A 23,800-nucleotide genomic window follows, 5' to 3' on the forward strand; every position below is an offset into this window, starting at 1 on the left:
GTGGATCCGGGGGGGCGGAACATTGATATTAACATTATTGTGCCTTCCCCCCCTTACCCGTATGCCTAAAGGGTCTTTCCTCATGTCAGTGAATCAAGCTGTGTCACTGTTGGCTGGAACAGACTCGCAGCCTAACAGGCTGTATTTTGCTTAGATTTATTGTGTGTTTTGCTAATCTGAAGGGGGGAGTATTTAGACTGAACTACTGAATAACAAGCAATTAAACGCTCTGCCAGATATTTCTTACAAGAGACAGAAGTATCCAAATAAAGATAATACAGGAATAAGTTGAGATCCGGAGTTTCCTGAAGGAGGAATTTAAAGTTGTCTTTTTAAAAGAATAACTTGATTTCTGTCTAGGATTAAAAGTTTCTGAAGTTGGAGGTGGTCAGAAATCATAAAGTAAAAGAAGAATGATATGATGATGATAAATGATGATGATAATGAGATGAATATGATAAATGTGCAAAGTGATTGGGAGTGGAACTAAAGCCCAGAGTACTGATAGTAAATATGAGCATTTTGCTTTGACCTTCTTGCAGTTTGTTTGCCTTTGTTGTCACTAAAGTAAACAACACTTCAGTGTGCAAGAGATTGTTACTTGGAGGGGTACCATATGAGCTATAAGCTAGTTGAGATAAGTGCATTAGAGATTACATGGTGCCAAATGAGCAGCAGTGTCTTCAAGGTGTGTGGAACAAACTAATTTATTAGTGGATTGTTTTTGTATTTGCTCTTATAGCTCCTGGTCTCTTTAAGCAGCGTCCACCTCTAAGCATCACCGCTTCAGGTCCGCTTTTGACGCTTCATGAAGAAGTGGAAGCCTTGTTATTCCTGTCTGAAGGAAAACCCTACTTAATGGAGGTATCTGTTCTAAATTCTACCCTGCCTCAACCTGAAAGCTGCTCTGATGTGATTTATTTGAAGTATCCTTACATGAAAACCACTGAATATTAAAAAGCAACCAGCAAGGGAGTATGTGGTTATTATTTTGAGCCTAAAGAAGGTGGCACCTTTGGTTTCCTCTTGGCCCCTTCTTATTCTAGTATAGCTTAGGGGTCTGGTTTGAGAGTTTACAAAGTTAGCAAAAGCAGCTGAACATGTTTTTCAAGTCCCCATGCAGGCAGTGACCATGTCAGCTGGAGCTGCTAACTTGGATTGCTCTGACATAATGGATCACACTTGCCCAGACCCTTGGAGGTGGGCAGCAGGAGCTGAAGTGGGGGGCTATGAGGGCAGGGGTTCAGCTTGCTGGGCCATGCAGGTGCTGGGAGAAAAAGCTGCACCTTCCTGAAAAAGATTAACATTCAATTACAAACTTAAAAATAATTGTGTGGCTGTGTCTGAAATGGTTTGCACTTCTCCATTAGGTGATGTATGCGTTACGAGAGCTAACTGGATCTCTGTCGGTTCTCATTGAGATGGTGGTGTACTGCTGCTTCTGTAATGAGCACTTTTCCTTTACTGTGCTACACTTCATCAAGGTAGGGAGATAATCAAGATAAGCTTTTTGCATAAGTGTTTCTTCTAGGCTTTGGTCATACTGTGTCTTGTGGGTTATACTGGCACTGAGATCTGCAGAACAATCAGTACAGTTTGTTGGATTTGGGGGGGTGTTGGTGGGTTTGGGTGCGTTTTTTTAAACTTTTACTGTTTAAACCAACAAATTTTCAAAAATCTGTAAAGCTGTCTTGTAGTTCTTTGCATCATCAACATACTTTGCTATCTAAGTAACTTTATATTTCTTACATACAGACTCAGTTGGAAACTGCTCCACCTCATGAACTGAAAAATATATTCCAGTTACTCCATGAGATACTGGTAGGTGGTACAGGATAGATTTTGTATCGATGCATAATGACAAAAGTCAGGACTGCATTGGTAATTTCAACATCAACATATCTTTTAATCTTTCAGTTTGGAGTTTTTATGAATTTTTAAATTGCTGTCTTGATAATCCAGTGACACATGCAACTTCATAAGTTATTTTTCACCTTGAGGTGGTTAAAACTATTGCGTGGAATAGATACAGGTATCACACACAACTTACATGGATCTTTTTCTTTCCTAACAGGTTATTGAAGACCCATTACAAGTAGAGCGCATCAAATTTGCCTTTGAAACTGAAAACGGATTAATAGGCAAGTAAGCCAGTGGGTGAATGACTCTCTCCTGCTGACCCTTACGGTGATGATGGTTCATATCATCTCCTAGTTTCTAATCCTTCTAAACTGTTTTACTTCTCAGGGAAAACAACTCGACACATTTGATATAGGGACCACCATCCTAAAAAACACTCTGAGAAAATCCAAAATAAGCATTAGAATATGATAATAATGACAAACTGGAAAGGAATTTAACGGGGAAAAATTAATTATCTCTCACAACAGCAGTCGGTGAACCCAGAGAAGAGTGGTACTTACGTACTTAAAAACTGACATTAACCTTAACCAAGGGGTTGGCAAGAGACTTTTTTTAAATAAGCAGCAGAACAGGGTGAATACGTAATACGGGGCGGGGGGGGGGGGAAGTACCTTGGATTAACATAACAGAGTAGCTCTGTGAATCCTGTAGCCTTAAAAATTAATTTTTATTTCCTATGTATCTCGAAATTGCCAAGCTTTTTGTTTTGTCAGTGTCCTAATTACCATAAAAGAAAAAGTGGTTCAGCATGGAAGGATGCAAATACTACTAACTGCAGGATAGCCTCATAATCTGACAGGTGGCTCCCATTTTCTGCTGCTCGTACAAAGTGTTGTCTCTCCATTTGATACAGAGACTTTACTGAAGTGAAGTTACTAAAGCATTCAAAAACAACAGAAAAGTCCCAGCAGTGATGAGAGCTTGCTTCATGTGAATCGGGAGAAGAGGCTTTGTGTGCAAGAGAAATGTGGGGTAGCCACATGGTGCTCGAAGAGCACCTCTGATGAGTTAGTGCAGCTCGAGCATCTCTTTCATAGCTGTTTGGCTCAGCAGCTGCTTCAGATTATGGCTTTGACCTTAAGTTATTTTGGATTCTGTTTTAGTGAGAAGGAATGTTTAGCTTTGTTCTTTCTGTCTTATACTTCAGTGCTCTTCTGTTTAGTAGTTTCCATGTATGACTGATAGAAAAGGAGATAATATGCAGCAGTGGAAGGGAATAGCTAAGTGGTTATTTTATTTCTGGGTAAATAGGTCCCACTTGGACCAATTCTGTAACTTGGGCAATACATGATCTTTTTTCCTCTATGGAGGAGAGGTGCAATTATTCAATTGGATTTTTATGTTGAAGGCTTCAAGAACTCCTGTGAGTTTTGGGAGTGAAAGTTGTAGTTTTACCTTGGAGTTTGTTACAGCAGAACTGAACAGCATCCAGTCTCACTGCCCATGGACCGTGACCTGTCTGTCACATTGGCTAGTTTTACTTCAAGAAAGGAAATCAGGAAGTAATAGTTTTCTGTGGTCCTCAGTAGGGTATTTGTGCATAATTTGCAGTGCACCAGTGCTGTAATTTTAATCATCTGCTGTGCTTTGACAGTAGAAAAACGCAATTTGCAGTTCCCTAGCAATTATTTGCCAACTTCAGAGGTTTCGCTGCAGTGTTCTTCACTGACTGCTATGGACAGAGCACCTTTTGAGTAGCAAATCTGATTGTGGCAGCTCTGTGGAAATCTTTGTGCTTCTCCTCAGTCAAAGAATTTTGTTAAAAAATGAGGGAATTCAGGGTGTAGAAAACTTCCTGGTAGGAACGGCCTGGGGTTTTGCCCAGGTCTCCCATAGAAGAGTATCATGGATGTTGAATTCTGCTATGCTTGTTTGTGTGAAGAGTTTATACATTCTTCTAGCTTTGCAAATTTTGATCCAGGTGGAAGCTGGTGATCTGGTCCATTTAAGGGGGTTTCAGACAAATTTTTTTTTCCCTTCAGATAGATGTAACCATAGCGATTATCTAACATAGAATGGATTATAGGGGAAGAATAACTGCATTAGGAGAGGACTGTTTAAAATTCAGGTACCGCATTTGAAAGAATTACTGCATTTTCACTTTGATCTATTTTTAATCCAGTGGAGTTGTGGAAGTGCTTAAAACTGCCAGCAATACAGCAGTGTGTTTAACACAAATACTCATGCTAACATCTGTAGAAATAACTTCTGTCACCTAAGTTAAAATTTTAGCTTCGTCTTCGTTATGTTTTCAGACTGGCTGGTACACAGAAATCTGAATTGTGTTTTTTAATCCCTGTGTTGCTTCCCACAGCCTTGATGCACCACAGCAACCATGTGGACAGCAGCCGTTGTTACCAGTGTGTCAAGTTCCTTGTTACTTTGGCTCAGAAGTGAGTAATATGGGTTTCAGAAGTTTAACCTCATCCCTACCTTAGGCCCCTCTGTGACTATGTAGGCTGCTACTCTTTCTACTTTTGATCAGTTTTATCTTTTGTTACTGTGATATATGTGGTGCTCAAATGTCTTGATAGTACATGTGTCAGCATGAAGTGAGATCTTTACTGTTTAGTACCTGAGATGGATTTCTCAGATAAGAAGAGATGATTGCTGTTTATAAAGGCAAAGATCAGCTACATCCTGTAGAGCAGGAGCCTAGTCTGAAGACCAAGATAAACATAAGGAAACTTTCCCAGATCTTTGAAATACTACAATTCCTAAATTCTCTCTGTTTAAAACTTGGCATATGCCCTGATAAAACATAGTTCTGAAACATGAATCTGTGTAGTAGACTACTTTGTGTAAACTCTACTAGGCATTATTGCTTTCGCTAATTCAGTTAATAACAGGGCTGGACAGTTTAAGTCAGAGCTTGCAGTGATAACTGCATACAGAGGGCAACAGCGTAAAGAGAGAGGTCTACTGATCTTTTTCTTTTTTTAAGTTTGCCACAATGCCAGAACCAATGTTTCATCAGTTAAATCAAATTCTCCAACAACAATGTCATTAAATTTATACCACTTTTCCACATCCCCAAGGTGCCCTACTGCAAAAGATTATTTCAAGGAGAATTCCCACCACTGGAGTTGGGCTGTGCAGTGGCTACAGAAAAAGGTAATTTGGTTGTAACCTTATGGAGAAACTGTCTCTTTGTTTACAGTGAGAATTACAAAATCTTCATCCTCTATGTGTCTCTCTGAGATGACTAAAAACAAAATATGAGCTGTTTTGTTTTTTACGAGGACAGTTTGGATACAGCTAAATCTGATGCATGCAAGAACTTCAGTAGGCCCCCACGTGTTTCAGGCATAGATGCGTGAACAGTGAATAAAGCTAAGTGTGAATGGTTGTAATGATTATTCCATGCCATATGGGAAGCTTTCAGTGCCACTGTATTCATGTTAGAAGGTTTCCACTTTTTTAAAAAAGCAGTTTTCCTTTGCCTGTGTGTTGATGCAAGAGAATGCATAAATGAGTGGATTCCTTACAGAACCATTGCAGCTTTGCACGAAACGTAGCTGTTGACAGATACAGCTTTTTCCTCCCACACATGCAGTTTTTGTTCTTCCCTATAAACTTCACGTAGGTTGGCCAACGCATCTTTAATAAATACCCAAGAACACCCTGGAAACTTAAAGCTCAGCAGAATTGGCCCAGGTTGGCCCACAGGCAAACAGGGACATGCTTGGTCTCCCAGCACTGCGTGTACAATGCAACAGTATCCCAGCTCCAGGCTGCCTTTCTGTCCTGACAGCTGCTGCCAGGCAGATGTCAGATGCATAAACTAGTTTTGTACTCAACACTGGAAGCAGAATTAGTGGGATGCTTGCAGTGCAGCTGGCACAACTTGTTGCCACTCTCCCCTTGAAACGCAGCGAACTGACAGGTCTGGATAGTCCTGCTGTACTTACTGGGTCATGTAAACCCTGAATCCACCACTCTTCAGCTGGCACCCAGTAACTTGCACACAGTTACCAAATAAAGAGAGTTGGTTGCTAGTTTTCAGCTGGAGGACAATGGCCTCTTTGACTGCATTAAGAGCACGTGCTTGTCTATGCCCCCGATCTCCAGCTTGTTGCCAGAGGATTCAGGAAGCTTGTTCCAGACTTGTTAGTTCACCTACCATCACAAGTGCATGAGACTTTACACATGTAAAGCTTGTATGGCGATTTTATGGCTTTCTTGGCTTTTTATGCAGATGTCTGAACATTACTGGGCTCCACAGAGTAATGTGTCCAATGAAACATCAACTGCAAAAACCTTCCAGCGCACTATTTCAGCACAGGTATGTGTCAGTTGTGGGAGACAGTGTTAAACTTGGTTTATTTTCTTTTTGGTTTTCAGTTAGCATCTTGAGTTCTGGCAACCTTAATATATTTCATCGCACTTAAGACCATTCTTCCTTTAGAAGCCCAGGCACTGTGGTTGTTCCTAAAAAAACTAACCTTTGAATGACATTAGTCAGTACCTCACAATTACCTGCAGTGACTCGGCTATCTCACTACAGCAGCTATATTGTTTCAGAATCAACTTTTTTTAAAAAAAAAAAAAAAATTATGAAATGAAGATATCACCATGGTCCCTGACGCTCTCTTGGACTGTTTCCAACTCAGGACACGCTGGCCTATGCCACAGCCTTGCTGAACGAGAAAGATCAGTCTGGAAGCAGTAACGGGTCAGAAAGTAGTCCAGCCAACGAGAATGGAGAGAGACATCTGCAGCAGGTAACAGTAAAATAAGGGCATTTTCTCTTCTGTTGCGTTGCTCCTGGGGCTCGGGTCAGAACCATCACTGAATGAAGACACAGTAGTTGTGCCTTACAAAAGTAACGTGCCGTATCTTTCTCTCCCCATCCCTTGTGTGTATTGAAAGGGCTCAGAGTCTCCGATGATGATCGGTGAGCCTAAAAGTGACCTTGATGATGTTGACCCCTAGAGGATACCTATGAACACAAGAACAGATCAACTCAAACATTTAATGCCTGGTACCTACTGAAACTGGAGTCCCGTTGCTTATGCCATTAGAAGAGTCTGGAAGAGAAGTGGCTTTATAGAATCAGAGGCAATGCCGGAGGAGGTTGTTTCCCTGAAAGCTAAAAGCGTTTTTTAGCCACAAAGGCTTCAGATCAATAAATGCTCTAGAAAACTGCATCTTCACCTGCAGTAGCTTATGACAGTCCAGACACCAAAAACAGTTTGTCAAGAAGATTTTATCAAATACACAAACGCTAGTGGTTGAATTTTTATGTGAACATTAAATGAGTGAATGTAAAACTGTTGCTTTTCTGTGATGCTGCAAAAAAATTCTTTTGGTTTTTATACAGGAAAAAGAAACAGACTGCCCTTATGTATGGAGGGCAAATTTTTAATCTTTCTGATAATGTTGAATAGGAATATTCAAATTTCTGTAAAGATGTGTGATGACTTACATTTCATTGTAAAATATTAGTTAAAGAATGGGTTTACATAAGGACTTCCGTATTTAATATGTCTCCCTGCTAATTTGTAAAGCTCTTTATGAGAAGGATCAGCAAGATTGCTCTGTAAGGAGAGTGATTCCTTACAGAATGGTTTGGTCAAGGAGCTCTGGAATGGGTTGTCTTCTCTGGTACCCTTCCAAAAACCACAGGCAATTGGGAAGGGCAATAAAAGAAAAGCTTTGTTCTCTAGGTATGCAAGTGTTCTTTATTAAAGGATGTTGGTGGAATTAAAAAAAAAAAGTTAATGAGTAGTTAAAAGAAAAAAGCACTTTAAGATGGAATTCTGTTGCAGTTTTACTCATTAAATTTTTTTAACCTTTGGAGACATATTGAATAAAATGTAGTCTCAATCATGTGATCTGCAATCACTTGCTTATGCTTTGAAATTACTGAGAAAGTTGGTATTGGTTGTATATGATGAATAATTTCTGAAGTGAGTTGGGGACACTGTTGTGCAGATTTTATAGCAATTTTAACATGGGGAAAGAATGATTTGGCTTTGTTTGTATTTTCACTTGGCCAGGCAACGTTTAAAATATCACAGCTCTTTTGATTTGCTCGTAAACAACTGGAAACCAGTTGGGATGATTTGAGCACAGTTTTGTTTTCCGTGTCAAGTGCAGTTCAGTGATTTCTGGCTCTGGATACTAGCTTCTTTTGTGCCAACTAACTCCTCATCTTTTGTACATTTTGCGTTTGTCACGTTTTCTGCACTGCTTTTTGCCTTTATTTATGGATTCTGCCTTACTTTAAAAAAAAAAAATTATATAAACAAACATGCACAGAAATGGGGGACATCTTAAGGAGTGCCTGGGTACCTCCAGAATAGATAAATTTGCCAAGTTAAAGGCACAACCAGCCAAAAAGTGCCTTTTTTTTCTTTTTACATACTGTTGCCGAAACAAGAAGCAGCAGACAGCTTTTCACTGTTGTGCACTAATATTGAAATTAATCAGTCATTTCACTGTTGGAAGTAAACATCCAATCTGATTTCAGCTGTACAGCTTTATAACTTATTGCGGGTTAAGAGAGCCGTTGTCATAAATTGCGCCTGCGAAGAAGTAAGGGTGGCATTGTAGTGAATCTCTCACTTTCTTTTCCAAACAATGTCTTCATAGACACATGGCAGAGTTAGCATTTTATAAATGTTTCTGATAATGTGCTGGGACATTTTAAATGTGATGTTTTAAATTAATTTTGAATAAACCATTTCTTACGGATACTCCTTCTTCCTTCCCCCACCCCTAATACTTTGTTGATGGGTCATAAATCATCACAAGAAGTCAGTACACAGCGGTGATGGTGATGGAAGAAGCTGGTAACGTTCCTATGGGTTGGCACCACTTGTCACTTCAGGTTCCTGTTATTTCCTATGGAAACAACGTCCTCAATTACTGCAGGCCCAGAGAAGCGTTGATAAGAGAATTGCATCAGGATCACTCATCACCACTGTATACTTGAAACCAATACAAACTTTTTCATGGTTCTGCTCACGCTTGTACAAAGTCAATGGTTATAATTTGCAATAAGATGATACTTGGTCAATTATTTTTGTTTCCAGCTGCTGTCATTTGAACCTGCTGAAGATTATTTTTTGGAAAATAGAGTTCAACAAAACTAGTTTTTGTGTAAATTGTGATGCATTTCTATGTTGTAATTTTTACTGCCAATCTTTTTGGATGAAAATGTTTTTATACAGCTTACAAAATGTTCAGTGAGGATCAGCCGCAGCCTGCCTGTGAGCATTCGGGGAGATATTGTCCGACTGATACATAGACATTTGGCACTGGAAAAATAGGCAGTCTTGAACAGTCTTGGGATTCCTGGTCAATGGAATAAAGTTATTCCTTTCACAGAAAACTAGTGTAATCTTTAGAGTGCGCATACACTGCTACGCTGTTATCTTGTTGATCCTCTTATCTTGAAACTTCTTAGGCCAGTCCTGCAGGTGATAAGCTCTGAGAGGTTGCCCTGATTGCCATTTTGGCTCCTGTCCATTGTAAATGGAAGCAGCTGAATGCCCCTGCGGCTGCACTGCGGTGTATGCTTATACCATGGCATGTGCCTGGGCACTGTCAGATCTGTATCTGTGGGCAGTTTCTTCTCCTGGCCTTCTTAGCAGAATGATTTACCCTGGCTATGCTTGCAGCCAGGGATTAGGCCGGCTTTTGTGTGTCAGATAGCAAGATTTGCAGGCGATCTGGGCTTTGATTAATACTGCCTTTTCCGTTGGTGCGAGGTGCGGAAAGCTGGAGCCGCAGTAGTGCCGCGCTGCTGGTGTATTCCCCTGCTAGCCTCTGCTGCTGCCGTAGCAGAACCAGGAGCTACAGCCCGGGCTGCCGGCCGGCTCTGCCTCCCTGACGGGTGCCTTTGTCCTCCCCTCTGAGGACAAAGACTCACATTTTAAGCATGACCCAGCCCCTGCTCCCCACTGGCAGTGCCAGTCCTGGGAGCCTGGACTGGGTGTTGCAAACAGGGTGCTGACAGGACTGTCCGCAGCGTACCTGGGCTCAGTGCAGCTTTCTCCTGCACAAGAGGGGCTTTTCTGCCTACCCACATGCAAGATACTAAGCAAGGGCTAATCTTTTAATATCGTTTCCTTCCACCAGGCTTATGCTTGCTTGAACTAAGCCGTGAAAGCTGTATCTGGTTTATTGTGCATGGAACGTGCTCACACCTTCTGCTGAGAGCCGGCGGGGGAGCAGGCAGCAGGATCTTCCCCTCTCACAGGGAAGTCAGCTGAGGTGAAATATCTGATGTGTGTTTTGAGAGGTTACAGCCTAGTGAGTCTGCTGAAAAATTACCAGCTGTGTCAGAGCTGTTCAGGAACTCTTAGGCTAACATCCCTTTTTCTCTCACCCCCTTTGTGCAAAATTCAGATTATAGCTGATGAAGTTATGGGCTGTAATTATATACATCTTATGTAATTACATGTTTAGATTAGGGCTGGGCTTTTTGCCATCTTTAGGTAACAAGTTAGAAATAGTTTAAACCTTTCAGTGGTGCTTCGTGCTCAGTCTCTTCCCCATTAAAGCTGGATTAACAGATCTGTAAGGGGCTTTTTGATGGGGGGAAAAGCACCCAACCCAGAATAGCTGAAGTTTGAAAGGTTAACCTGCTGCTTGTGGTATCAAGCTTTATTTTTTTCATCTGTCCTCAGGTAACACAACACAAATTATACGTTGTAGTACCAGGAGGCTGCTAATCACCCCAAAAATGTGAGCCCCAGCTTTGGTGGCTTCTGGTACTTCTCAGCCTTTCTCTGCTGCTGTGCATCTCTCTGTGAGCATCTATGCTTTACCTTCTTGCTGGGGCTTCAATGTTTATCAAGTGAAGACCAGTGAAAAGCACAAGGGCGCGTTCCCCAAAGGTGGATGATGGTTTGTTTCCGTAACTGGAAGCTCTTGTCCTACACCACTGTTTTAAAAACAAACTTCTTGCATGTGCATGGGACAACAAGACTCAGCCCTTGTTCTCTGCCGGGGCAAGGGGAGTCTGCGCTGACCTCGGAGGCTCCAGGGGCCCCTCCTGCCAGAGGCAGGGATTGGAGCCCGCGGCGGCAGCCTGCGGCTGGCTCGCTAACGAAGCAGAGCTCATTTGGGGGAGCAGTATCCCTGCCGGCCGGGTGCCAGCTCCCCCTTCCAGACTGATTCCCTGTGGGGATGTACATGAAGCCAGACGATGGATCAGATCTACTGAGCACTGGTCTGTAAATTTTATTTTAAAAAGACATTTATAAAATGTTTATTTATAAAATTCCAAATAAATATTTAAGGTACAAATGTAAAAACCAAGGTACTATGAAAGCTCTTTTTCTTCTTTCTTCTTTTTTTTTTTTTAAAAAGGAATTACAGCCAGTTCTGTGTGTCTTGGGAAGACCTGAAAGGGAAACTTAAAGCAGAACACCAGCAGATCATTAACTTTGACTTAACAACAGAAAAACCACTAAGAAAGCAGTAGCTGACTGTAGCAATGCAGATTAAAATCTAATTAAACAAGCAGACTCTTTAAACTACAGCCCTTACACTTGACTAAGAAGTAAAGAGGTCTCTTAGGTACATGAGTAGGCAATTATAAAACTGCCCAAAAAGGGCTAAACTATGATTTTTCAGGTGCTAAGCAGCACTAGCTGATATATAACGAGCAACTAAGGAGGAAAATAGGGGTTGTTTTTTTTCAAAGGTGATGGTTTTGTCCTATGCTGGGTGGCAACACAAACAAACAGCCTCGAGATGGCTCATACAGTCAGGGTAGTTCTAGAAGGACCCGGTGTGTGGTGGGAAAGGATTCGGGGATGGCTCCTAGGGTGGGACAGGGCTCCGGCTGCACGGGGGCTGCTTGGAGAGCTCTTTGCAGAGCAGCAAGAGTGTGACAAGCTTGTGCCCCACCGTCACGGCAGCCCAAGCACGGACAGCACCGAGCCGGTGCCGCGGCGATCCGGCAAAGCACCCGGCTCAGCCAGACATGCCAGGCCAGGGCAGCCGCCTCTCCGGCTCCGCCTGTCCCTATGGCCGGCTCCGGCAGCAGATGGCGATGGCCACAGCTGCGCTGCTGCCCGGCACGCTGGCTGCCACACAGGTATCATCTACAGCATAGGCTCCCATGGTGCCGGGGCTCTGGGAATGGGCGTTACAGCCCGTCAGCGTCCAGCCGTCATCACAGGACACCGTCACCTAATGGGGGGGAAGAGGTCACCCTCCACGGGACAGCAAAGGGCAGGGGTCTGCCCGTCCCCGATGGTCATCAGGGCAATGTGGCCGGTCTCACACTGAGCCGCTGGACCCCAGCCAGGGCGGGTGTCCCATTACAGGTGAGCAACTGGGGACACCAGTGAAGGCTGGGGTTGGGGCGGCCACAATGAGATGCTGAAGCCAACCTGACCCCCCATCAGGGTGGCGGAGGGACAAGCAAAGGCCAGGACAGCACCGTGGCGGAGGAGCGTGCACCGTCCCTACCTTCTCCACGGAGCCCAGGGACGTGTGCTCCTTCACCCGGCACTCGAGGCCAGTGGCAGGGCAGCACATGGCGTGTGCCATCGCCTCCGTCCTGCCAGCGCAGCGGCTGGGCCCGCTCCCCGGCCCTGTGATGGCTCTGCCACCATCACCCAGTGCCGCAGCGGGGGAGTGGAAACTGCACCCTGCCGAGGGGAGAGGGGCTGTCAGCGCGGGGCGGCTACAGCACCATCCCAGACACACACAGGCACTAAGGGATGTCCCCACTGAGCCCTGAGCCTTCCCTACTGCCATGCATGCAGCACCTGTCCCCTTCCCTTGTCACCCCAGCACTCACACCCATCCTTTTACCCCCAGGTCCCAGAGTTTTTCTGGAAGAAACACCCTTGGCCATCAGGGTGTTGGCTCAAGGCTCTGTAACCCGCCGTGTCGGGTGTTACCGGTCAGCACGTGGTCCCGCAGGGAGCAGCTGGCCCCCTCGGCCGCTGGGGAGCTGGTGTTGATCCGGCACTCAGCCCTGGGCCATGTGCAGCACCTGGCGATGGCGTAGACACCCCGGCCCCGGAAAGCGTTGTGGGCCACGCACTGCTTCTGCCCGTCCTTATCCTGCAACCGGGGCAGCACAGCGTCACTGGGGGTGCTTGGGGGCTTGGGGACACCCCTCTGAGGCCAGTGGCAGCCCAGGGGCAGTACTTGTGTCTCGGCACGCTCTGCTCACCTCCATGTGCTCCCCCAGCCGCCTGCCGCTGCGGGAGAAGCTGGAACAGCTGAGCATCTCCTCGGTGCCGGCGCAGCGAGCCACGGCGGTGGCGTGCCGGGTGAGCCCCGAGCGCGCCGACCACACCGTGCGGCAGTACAGCTGCTCGTCTGCAACGGGGCGGATGGTGTCAGCGGCAGGGTGGACGCCCACGGCAGCACCCAGAGCCCACGGCATGGACTGGGCTGCCAGCGAGGGCTGGCAGGTCTCCCCACTACCCTCTGCATGCCAACAACCACGCTCAGGCTGAGCCATTCCCCGGCATAGCTCGGCAGGGAGGAGGATGCCCTGCCGACATGCTGTGCTCTCACCCAGGCAACTCTTTCCCTGGTAAGGGCAGAGCTCTGCTGGGCACCCAGCAGGCAGCCGAGGTCTTTACCTGCGCCCAGCCGGGCGGGCAGCCCGGCCACGCTGTTGGGCGTCTGGAGCCGCTGCTCCTCGGGGAACCACGCCATGTCCATGGCGTTCTTGGTGGCGAAGTGCAGGAGGCGCTGCCGGAGTTCACCGAGGCTCAGCTGGGGCTCGGCGCTGAGCAGCATGGCGGCGATGCCTGCCGAGAGCCCAGGGGGCCACGGTGAGAACTGGGACCTGCACGGGCAGCTACGCACGGCTCCCCTGAGCAACTCAACTCCAGAGAGACACCAGAGGAATCACTGCGGCCCATCATCCACACGCCCCGGATGCGGGAGCTCAGTGCAGGCTGTGACACCCAAATGAGCCAAACAAGCCAAAACCGTGGCACCGAGACACGAAAAAATGCCCCCAGCACAGGCAGCCCTGATGCCCTGTGCCTGCAGCGACACGTGCCCAGCACCAGCAAGCGGGGTCCAGCCCTGCCTGCCACCCCGGAGCCCAGCTCGCCTGCCACATGCGCGGCCGCCTGCGATGTCCCGCTCTGCGCTGTGAAGCAGGTGCTGCAGTCGCTGGAGGCGCCGATGATGTCGTCCCCCGGGGCGAACAGGTCCACGCAGCGGCCAAAGTTGGTGCCCAGGATGCCGATGGAGGCGGGTTGGTCCTCGCTGTTGGTGGCACCGACGGTGATGACCTGCCAGGGTGGTGACAGAGGGGGATGTGGGCGCAGCCCCAGCCCGCTCAGCTGACCCGCTGGAGTGGATGAGCCTGGGGAGGTGGCAGCGTATCCCCGCACACCCCCGCGCCTCAGGGAGCACCCCCAGCCCGTACCTCCGGCTCAGATGCTGGTGAGTACAAGCAGGCATCATCCTTGTAGTTACCAGCAGCCGCGACCATTGCCACCCCCATCTGCGCCATCCGCCGACAGCCGGCGTTCAGCACGCGGCTGTAGGCGCCGGCAAAGGGCAGCAGCACCACCAATGGCGTGTAGGGCTGAGCCTCCAGCGTCGCCTTGATAAATTCCAGGCCTGGCGAGGGGGATGAGACAACGCACAGGTCACTCTCATGGGAGGGGGACGATGTGGGGGGCTCCGGGAGGGAGCGTGCTCCTCTCCGGGGTGTGGGGTCACTCACCGATGAGGGTCCCACTGATGGTGCCCTTCCCCTGGCAGTTCAGCACGCGGAGGCTGCGGACGTTGGCGCCTGTGGCCACGCCGGCGTCGCGCCCGCTTAGCACCCCGGCCATGTGGGTCCCGTGGCTGTCGCACTTGCTGGCCTGGCGCAGGCACCGTGATTTTACGCCCCAGCCCGTTGCATCCAAGCAGGTTTTTAACCCCTCGGCATCCTCCCCACCCCACATCACTCCTTCTGCTTTGCACCAGCTAAATCCTGCTGCAGAATAAATCCTTAAAAGTATGGCAAGGTGGGGGGAAGATCAAAAAAATCATGCTGTGCAGAAGAAGAAAAGCTGGCAGAAAGGATGGGGGATGCAGACAGCCTTCCCCAGGGTTGTGCTAGCTCTGGGCTCCCCTATGCAAGCAGCGATAAAGCCATGCAAGGCAGCACTAGCACCCACTCTGTCCCAGCCCTGGGTGTGGGGTGAACCTTGATTCCCTCTTGCAACAACACCTTGACACACACCTATGCCCCCCCAGATTGCTTCCCCAAAAAGGAGACCTGCCCTGCTCAGCCACAGCTCCAAACAGCTCACGTTGAGGGTCCCAACATCCCCCAGGACCACAGCTCCCACTGCTGCCTGTCCTGCCTGGAATTTTGTCACGAGCCAAGCGGCTCTTGCCCTGGGAAGCCCCACGAGCCTGCCCAGGGTTTGGTGGGTGCAGGGGGATGCTCTTGCCAGGCTGCAGTGTGCGGTGCCTCGAGGCTCACCTGCCTGTGGAAGCGGGTGCCGTCCTCCTCAGGGACGCTCTCGAAGTCAGTCACAAGCACCCTGCCCTCAATCTCCCGATGGGTGCTCTGCACGCTGGTGTCCAGCAGGTAAATCTCTACCAGGTCACCTTTATCTACCAGGGACACAGCCAGGGGGAAAGGCAACCACCACCACGGTCAGCCTCGGCCACCTGGGGTGCTCCCAAAATGCAGCTCCAGACCCGCAGCACCACGGGGTGGGGGATATCCCCATCCCCTCAAGATCAGCAGAGGGGACGGGGTCACCGACCCTTCCCCAAGCCCCCATGGTCTGCCTGCTGCGCCCCAGTGCTTACTGGGAGGGCTGTAGGCTCCCGAGCTGGGCTGTGGTGGCACGATCCTGCCCAGGTTCCAGGGGATGCTCTGGGCGAAGACGTAGGCGTCCTCCTCGACATACTCCACGTGAGGCAGCTTCAGCGCCTGCAGGGAGCAAACGCAGCACCTGGTGTGGTGGCAACGCTCCCGTCCCCCCCGCCAGGACCAGGGCTGCCACCCCCCACCAGCACCCACCCTGCCACAGCCCACCGCCCGCTCCCTGTACCATGTCCAGGACGTCGCGGCTCATCTTCACCAGGAAGGCGGGCAGGAGGTGGAAGACATGCAGCAGCTCGGTCAGGTACCCCCGCCGAGCCGCTCGGGCCTGCAGTTGCCGCGCCGTGCCTCGCACCTCAGCCTCACCACTGCCTGCCTGCAGCACCACCACATAGCGCCCGGGCAGCCGCCACGATGCCTGCGGGGACACAAGCACCATGCTTGGGTTTGGGGGACACACACACATGCTTGTGGCCACCCCACCATCATCACCAGCATCACCACCACCACCATCACCGCCACCATCACCACCACCGCCACCATCACCACCACCGCCACCACCACCACCACCCCACGCTCCTCACCTTGGCAGCACGATGGAAGGCAGCTGGTCCCGACGGGGTGACCCCGACTGGGGAGGCCTCCTCCTCGGCCGCCCCCAGGGCCACCACCAGCTCCTCCTCCAGCTCCGCCGCCGCCCGCACCAGCACCAGCGCCAGCACCAGCGCCCGCAGGGCCATGCCTGCCCGCAGCCCCGACGGGGCTCACGGAGATGCTCCCAGCCGCCGAAGCCCCCTCGGCACGGCGCAGCCCGGAGCCGCCGAGGAACCGCTGCGCACCCGTGGAGCGGAGCAACCGCTGCGCACCCGCGGAGCCCAGGAGCCGCTGCGCACCCGCGGTTGCGGCTTTGCCCGGCGCGGCGGGGCGGGGATCACGCCACCGCCGCCGGCCCCATCGGCCCACCCGGGCGGGTTAACCATTAACGGGGCCGCGGCCGGGGAAGGGCGCGGGTGGGGGCGCGGGGATGCGCGTCGGGGGGGCGCGAGGGGGGGGCGGGCACCGGCCCCTGCCCGCCAGGGACGGTCCCCCCAGAGTCCCCGTGCATCGCTGGGGGCTCCGGCGAGCAAAACGCAGACGCTCAAGGACTATTTTCAGAAAGGGCTGAAAGCTTTTATGTGCCTCATACTGGCTTACTTCAGAGATAAATTTCCATGAAAGCCTCTAATCCTGTTTAGGCGTTTTTTACAGAGTCGTCACACATCGCAAATATGATTTTTCCAGGATACGGGTGGTGCTTTCCTGGGGCACCCACCGCTGCTTCCCACCGCTCCCCTCCCGCAGCGCTGCGCTCCCCGCTGCCCCGACATCCCCGATGACCTTCGCCAGACCCCTTCCCTGCTCCCTGATTTTGAGGGAAATGGGCATTTATTTTTACAGGCTATTTATAAGCTCCTCAGAGCTGATATGGCTTATATGGATGTATAAATTTTATATGGGTGTGTGTGTTTTATAATGATGTCTATGGTTTATATGCATGAATATGTTTTATATGTATTTATACATTTTACTTTTAATGAGATCTCGAGTGGGTGCCTGGTTTGGGTAACTGGGGGGGATGCCAGACCCCACTTGCCCCCCACTCTGTGCCACGGTGAACTGACATCGCTGGGGTCTGGCATCCAGGGCCAGGCTCCTCACGGGGACAAGTCTCGCTCCCAGTTTCCAGCTCAGCTTAATCAGGCGCCGCTAAAGCCCTCCTGCAACACGGAGCTGATGCTTCGGGACACCCTCAGGGCAGCGGAGCACTGGGGGACCCCCCCCTGTCAAGGGGGACAGGCTCCCTCTCCCTGCAGAGTCGCTCACTTCCTTTTCACACAGGGGACAAGCTGTGTCCGAGGGAAGGACGACGAGACCCAACTGAGGAGGGAGTGGCAAAGAGCCCCCAGCCCCACACGCACCCCACGTGCTGAGCAACCCTGGGGAGGCCTCGGCATGAATACCCGACCCCAACGCCTGCACGGGGAGTGTGAGAGATGCCCAGTCCCGGAGCTCTCTGGAAGGAGTGGATAGCTGCAGAAAGATTTTTTTTTTTTTTTCATGAAAAAAATATTCAGAAATAGCCAAAAACTTGCACCTTGTAGAGTCTGATTCCTGTCCTGGCAGACAGGGGAGCTTCTATCAGCCATTCCTGCTGCTGCTGAGAGCAGCACCTGCCGGCTCTTTGTGTAAGGGGTGTCCTGTTAGGAGTGAGGAAGAAGTGAGCAGAAAAGGCAACAGAAAAGAGCCCAACAAAGTGGAAAGGGCCCCTAAATCCCCTGCTGTCCCCCAACCCCGGGGCAGTGCTGGCAGAGGGCAGGGTGATGCTGAGCCGGGGGTGTCTCCCGCCTGCATCTCTCTGTGGCTGCAGCAGTGACAGGCAAAAATCAGGCCCTTTTCACCTCCCATTTCTGGGGCAGCACAGCGTGATTAGATAATTCAGGAACCGAAGAGCTGCCGCAGCCCAGGACTCATGTTCACTGCACCAGCCGGGAATCGAACCCGGGTCGCAAGAATGGGAATCTTGCATGATACCACTACACCACTGGTGCGCGGGTGCTGGGCCCCACGCGTGCCACCAAGGCCACGTTCCATGACCCCCTCCCGCGTGGGGTGGGCACCCCCCATACACCCCCCCATCCCTTCCCCAACCCCCATCAGCTCCCAGTCGCTCCCCGGACAGACACGGGGTTCCTGCGGGTGGGGGTGACACGCGTGGGGGAGCGGCCAGGCGCTGTGCCCCCCCCCCACACCCCCCCGAGAGGGCGAGCAGACGGCCGGGGCCCTTTGGGCTTTGCAGAGCTCTTAATTTCATGCAGGAATGTCCCGTTTCTCACAATGTTTAACCTCAGCCGGCGTGGGCGAGCGGAACCCGCCGGCCCCGGCAGCCTTTTTGCCCGCCGCCCACCCGTGGAGGATGCTCCGTGGAGGGATGTGGCCCCCCAAATCCAGCTGCGCAAAGGGGCGGGAGGAGAGACTTCAGTCCCCATCTCAGCCCTCTCCTCTGTCCCTGCCCAAAGAAAATGCGTCTGAAAATCAAGTTTCTTTTGCCAACAGCACAACAGGACGTGAGATGGGCCAAAGCTTTCAGGTATCTCAAGACTCCCACGCTCAGCGACAGAGCGAGGTCCTGCCCCGGGCACCCTCCAGAGCTCAGTGAGACGTGGGCCCCTCCGAAGGGGCGTCCCCGCAGCCGCCATGCTCCCCCCTGCCGGGAAGGACAGGCAGGAGTGGAGCAAGTGTAAACAGTTGGGTAACGCTTCCTCTTGGACGGCCGCTCGCGATCCTGCCGCCAATATTTAGCAAACACCGGTGTCTTGGTTCCCCACCCTCCTGACAGCACCGATGGCCACAAACACCCCGAGCGCGGGGGTGCTGCCTGCCCTTTTCCCAGCGCCGCTGCGGTGAGGCGAAGGTGAGCAAAGGGCACAGTGACACCAGGAGGGGTGTCACGGAGGCACGAAGCCCCCAGGCAGAGCCGTTTCTTGTGTCGCGCTGGATTGCACCAGCAAAGCACTCCCTGGGCGGCAGGGGAGCATCGTTTCCATGCTCCATCCCCCTTAGGTGCCGGAGAACAGCTTTCCCCCTGCTTTTGGGCTTGTCAACCCCCATAAATTTGCTGAAGAGCAATAAATAAGAGCATAAATTTGAACAATAAATAAGACCATATATTTGAGCAATAAATAAGAGCATAAATTTGCGCCTCCAGCAGATACGTGCTCCCCAGCCTCCTGGGGCCGTGCCAGGTGCCCACGCAGCATCCAGCCCAGCTTTCCCAAAACAGGGTGAGGGACTCTCAGCATCCCCACACTGTTGGATCCGTTGATGCTTTGATCCGAACACAGCTGCCCCGGGGAGGCTCAGCCACGCAGATCCCCGCGGCCCCGAGCAGCCCAAGGGCAGACGGAGGTCGCAGCAGCTCCCGCCAGCGCTGCTGTCTCTGCATGTTGCAAAGAGGCTGCTCAAAAGCCACTGGGTTGCCCCTATCATGGTGACAAACCAGGCTTATCTCCATCAATGAGACTTGAACAAACACTTATTATTCAGAGGGAGTTTGGGGGCGGTGGGCTCCGGCATGCAAAGCCACCCATAGCGCTGTGGCTGTTGACACCAACCTGGCAGAGAGAAAATGTTGCCCAAAGCCATCACCTCGAGCAGGTCCTCGGGAAGCCACAGCCATCACCAGGATTTTGGCTCATCCTCTGTCCCCACCGGCACTGAAAACTTGTCCAGGAAATGGGTGACAACATGGTCTGTCTGCCTCCATCACCCCTCTCCCAACGTGGAGACATGAAGGCTGCCTGCTACCAGGATCTCATTTTAATTCCAGGGGGGCTTTGGTAAGTTGGAAAAAGGCTTTGCAGTCATCTCTGCCTTGTAAAGCCTACCTGGGTGAATACATCTTTACCTACCTAAACGCTGTTCCTGTTTCAAGCAGCAAAGCTAATCTTTTCCCTTCCTAAGCTCATTATTTATCCTGGATTCTGCCCGGCCTGGCATTTGCACTTTTCTGCGCTCACCCACAGGGCTCCGGTGAGGGGGCCCTTGTCCCCTCTGCTGCAGAAATTCAGGAGGTGGCAGTGGTCTCCTCAGGTTTTGCAGGACGGCAGCCTCCCCTACGGCTGGGTGGGGGCCAGGGGCGCAGCATGGCACAGGGGATGGTCAGGAGCCTGAGGGCTCCTCCACGCTGCAGACACTGCGCTTTCGGGGGTCAGCCCCAGCCCCTTTTCTTCCAGGCTGCAACCTCTGCATCCCCTCCACAAGCTGAGTCCATGCCAAGTGGCCGTTCTCTCCGGGAAATCAGTTTTCAGGCTCAAAAAGGCGGTCGCTATCCTCGAGCAAAGCATCAGGCCCCTCTTGGAGCCCGTAATAGAGGTCATCCTCCTCCCCAGCGCCTTTGCGGGGGGAACTGGGGTGCTGTCCCCCCGCTGGGGAGCTGGTCGGGGTGCAGCCGGAGCGGGTGGTGGATGGCCGGGGATGTCGGCCCTGTGGCAGGGGACTGCTGGGCACGGAGCCCTCCAGCGACGGCGTGTCCATGTCCTCCAGGAGCGACGCCAGTGGCGCGTCCCCCAGGGCGGGCTGGGGAGGGCTGCAAGAACAGGGAGAGCTGAGGGGTGGTGGGCAGGGTGGGGGTTACACTAAAGACAGCTGGGCAGGAGCTGGGGTTTCCCCCAGAGCTGGTGGCTGCTGGACCCGGTCCTGGGCTTGGCGTTGCTCAGCCAGCGGCCCAGCATCACTAGTCCCCTTGCTGGGTGGTGGGGTGCACTGGGAGGCCCTGTCTCCCCCATCTCAGCCCCCCCGTGCCTGCTTTTACTGGGACAACCCGCCTGCCAGGTTCCTTCTCCTGCCCATGGGATGCCCATGAGGCCACCCTCACAGGCTGTGCCTGTGCCCCCGGGGAGAAAGCAGAGCACCCCATAGCTGCGTTTTGGCAGAGGGCGTGCCCGAGTCCGACATCCCGAGGTGGCACGGTGACCCCCATCTCCTGCAAAGTGCTTTTGGGACCTCCCAAACCAATGCACGGCCATCACACGTGGCATCTGGTTTGAGGGACACGTACTGAGCATCTCATTTCTATCAAAGTCTGACCAGGAACTTGGGATTTATTCTGGTGCAGGACATTGTTGCTATTTATGAAATGAAATAAAAGCCAAATGCAAATTATAACCAAATGCAATCCAGATTTCCTCTGGGTAAATAATTTGGTACTGAGACTCCCCATGGGCTGAGTCCGGGCTCCAGCAGGGCTGGGGGTCCAGGGGGTCAGTGTTGTGCAAGCAGCAGAGACCCCTCTGCCTCGTCTCTCTCCCACCACGCCGGGGGTCTGACACCCCCCAGTTTCACCCTGCATCCCGCCAGTGCCACCCTGACCCCGGAGGCATCACGTACCAGCTGCCTGCTACTGTTTCCAGCCGAGGTGCAGGATCTCGGGGGGGTTCTCCATCACCCCCCAGCTCTCGGTGGACCTCTGCTTTCGCCAGTTGGGAGCAACTGCGGGGTCTGGGCTGGCCTGTGGGGGGGAGTGGGTCCAAGCCCACCGTCTGCCTCTGGATCTGCTCATAGGATGGCAAGCTTTTCTCGTAGGTGCTGGTGGCCTCTTGGTTGGGGCAGGGTGTAATCAAGCTGCGGGTGAAGGAGGAACAGGGTGCTGAGCAGGCCCCAGATCCCCACAGAGCCGGGAGATGCTCAGGGACATGCACACAAGACTCCATCAGGTGTTTGAGGCCACTGAGGCCACATCACTGCCCACGCCAGCAGCGGATCTGTGCAGGGGGATGCCCACAGGACGGCAGCAGGATGCTTTGCACTCTCCAGCATCGCTCCAGCTCTGGTCCTGGGGCAGCTCAGCCAGCCCTTGCCTCCCCCACCACGGCCCTCACTTGTCATTTTTTTGCTGCAATAGGTGTAGTTGTCCCCTGTGCCAGTGTGCTCAGACACTGCCCTTGTCCCCGGGGGCAGGCAGATAACCGTGTGTACAGATGAAAACACCCACCAAAAGGGTGCTGGGACCTACCGGGCATCCCTCTCCGGCAGCACGATGGGTTTGTGGTCCAGGAACCGCTCAGCCTCGAGGTCCATGGGGATGAACGTTATCTGGAGGGGAAAGAAATGCAGAGCCCAGGGACCCTCGGCCCTCGGTAGTGGTAAAATGGCTGGGGTGTTCCCTCAGCTGGGGTTTTGGTTTTTTCCCAGCACATTTGGATGTCTTGCTTGGAAATGGTTTTTTTGGGGGGGGGAATCAATAAGGGCTTGAATGAACCCAGCACAGCCCACTCTCAGCGCCTTGTCCCCAGTGGGGTCATGCGTGTCCCCAAGCCCAGGGAGAGTCCCAGGGCTCATGGAGAAGGTTGGTGGCCAGGGACAATGCTGAGGGTGGCCCGTCCTTGAGCCCTGAGCGTGGTGACAAAGCCACACCTCCCTCCTCACCCGGGCTGAGCTTGGCTTTGGGGGGAGCTGGGGTCAGCTTCACCCTGGTCCCAAGGGACTCACAGCCAGTCCCGGGGGTCCCAGCTGGTCCCAGGGTCCCACGTGCAGCCCCAGATTTTGTGGGGTGCAGCCAAGCTGTTGATGGGCCATCCTGCATCACCGAGATCGGTGCCACAGCCGCCGTCTCCTTGGCAAAAAGCCTTTTCTGCCAGCTCCGTTTCCCGGGGCAGGGACGCGTGGCCGCCCTGCCGTGCCGGCGGTGCCCTCTGCCAAGGAGACCGGCCGGTGAGGGCTGTGCTCGGGGGGCCCGGCCCCTCCGCACCTCCATGGCCACGACAGCCCTTTCTTTGAAGTCATGGGAGCCCACTGAGCCCCCAGCCCCCTGCGGGGACAGGGAAGGGGCTGACTGGGGGAGGTTTGCATGGAGAGATGAACACAAGCTGATTTCCTTGGGTTTATTCCCCGCTGCCTGCTTGGAAGCAGAGCCCCAGGTTCAGAGCAGGTGTGGGGGTACAGGGGACCCTCAGCCCTCGTTCGTGGTAAAATGGCTGGGGTGTTCCTTCAGCGGAGTTTTGGTCTTTTCCCAGCACATTTGGATGTCTTGCTTGGAAATGGGTTTTTTTGGAGGGGAATCAATAAGGGCTTGAATGAGGGAGTGAGGCCGCATCCTGCAGGCATCAACAGGGAGGTGTAGCAGGGTGTGAGCCTCCCAAACCAACACTTCCCCCTCCGGATCACCCCAGCTGGCTTCCCCCCGGGATCTGCTTCTAACCCACCCCACAGATGGGGAAACTGAGGCACAGCCCGAGGCTACATGTCCACAGCAGCCGAAACCCCCCAAACCCAGCTGAGCCCTCGAGCCCCCCCGGAGGTGCACGGCGGCAGGACGGACCCTACCTTTGGGTAGCACTGGCACATGCTCCAGATGATGCCCACAACTATGAGCAGGACACCCAGAGCGCAGAAGGTGATGTAGATCTGGGGTTTTTCCACGCTCATGATGAACATCCCCGTCATCACCAGGAAGAAACCCAGCATGATGAACCCGTAACGAAAGGTCTTCTCCTCGGCCATGGGCACCGGGTGGGAGAGGCAGGGGAGGGGAGATGCCAGGAAGCCCGTTTATCTCCAGCTGCT

General features: G+C 52.1%; 3 protein-coding genes and 1 non-coding gene across 6 annotated transcripts in view; 1 reads left to right on the plus strand and 3 right to left on the minus strand.

Moving 5' to 3' along the window:
- Positions 1-9,262, plus strand: part of USP24 (ubiquitin specific peptidase 24) — a 63,195-nt gene extending 53,933 nt beyond the window's left edge. For all 3 annotated transcript variants that reach the window (XM_074831944.1, XM_074831945.1, XM_074831946.1), the window contains 9 exons: positions 743-864; positions 1,371-1,484; positions 1,756-1,821; positions 2,075-2,141; positions 4,238-4,316; positions 4,962-5,037; positions 6,122-6,208; positions 6,537-6,647; positions 6,796-9,262. In XM_074831944.1, coding sequence (XP_074688045.1) covers positions 743-864; positions 1,371-1,484; positions 1,756-1,821; positions 2,075-2,141; positions 4,238-4,316; positions 4,962-5,037; positions 6,122-6,208; positions 6,537-6,647; positions 6,796-6,858 — 785 coding nt within the window. In that variant the 3' untranslated portion in view covers positions 6,859-9,262. The remainder of the gene's footprint in view (positions 1-742; positions 865-1,370; positions 1,485-1,755; positions 1,822-2,074; positions 2,142-4,237; positions 4,317-4,961; positions 5,038-6,121; positions 6,209-6,536; positions 6,648-6,795) is intronic.
- Positions 9,263-11,095: 1,833 nt separating this feature from the next.
- PCSK9 (proprotein convertase subtilisin/kexin type 9) lies at positions 11,096-16,559 on the minus strand. Its single transcript, XM_074831948.1, has 12 exons — positions 16,285-16,559; positions 15,930-16,118; positions 15,685-15,808; positions 15,350-15,483; positions 14,597-14,738; positions 14,294-14,490; positions 13,973-14,156; positions 13,491-13,661; positions 13,073-13,221; positions 12,795-12,960; positions 12,358-12,539; positions 11,096-12,075 (listed from the first exon to the last, which is right to left on the minus strand). The coding sequence occupies exons 1-12, from the start codon at positions 16,438-16,440 to the stop codon at positions 11,908-11,910; spliced, it is 1,962 nt and encodes a 653-aa protein (XP_074688049.1). The 5' UTR covers positions 16,441-16,559; the 3' UTR covers positions 11,096-11,907.
- Positions 16,560-18,217: 1,658 nt separating this feature from the next.
- On the minus strand, positions 18,218-18,288 carry TRNAG-CCC (transfer RNA glycine (anticodon CCC)). Its single transcript has one exon. It is a non-coding gene; the product is annotated as a tRNA-Gly (tRNA).
- Positions 18,289-19,382: 1,094 nt separating this feature from the next.
- BSND (barttin CLCNK type accessory subunit beta) lies at positions 19,383-23,800 on the minus strand. The gene is made up of 4 exons (XM_074833180.1): positions 23,561-23,800; positions 22,251-22,330; positions 21,626-21,859; positions 19,383-20,825 (listed from the first exon to the last, which is right to left on the minus strand). The coding sequence occupies exons 1-4, from the start codon at positions 23,735-23,737 to the stop codon at positions 20,537-20,539; spliced, it is 780 nt and encodes a 259-aa protein (XP_074689281.1). The 5' UTR covers positions 23,738-23,800; the 3' UTR covers positions 19,383-20,536.

The sequence above is a fragment of the Strix aluco genome, chromosome 8, assembly GCF_031877795.1.
Source record: "Strix aluco isolate bStrAlu1 chromosome 8, bStrAlu1.hap1, whole genome shotgun sequence".
Taxonomy (NCBI): Eukaryota; Metazoa; Chordata; class Aves; order Strigiformes; family Strigidae; genus Strix; species Strix aluco.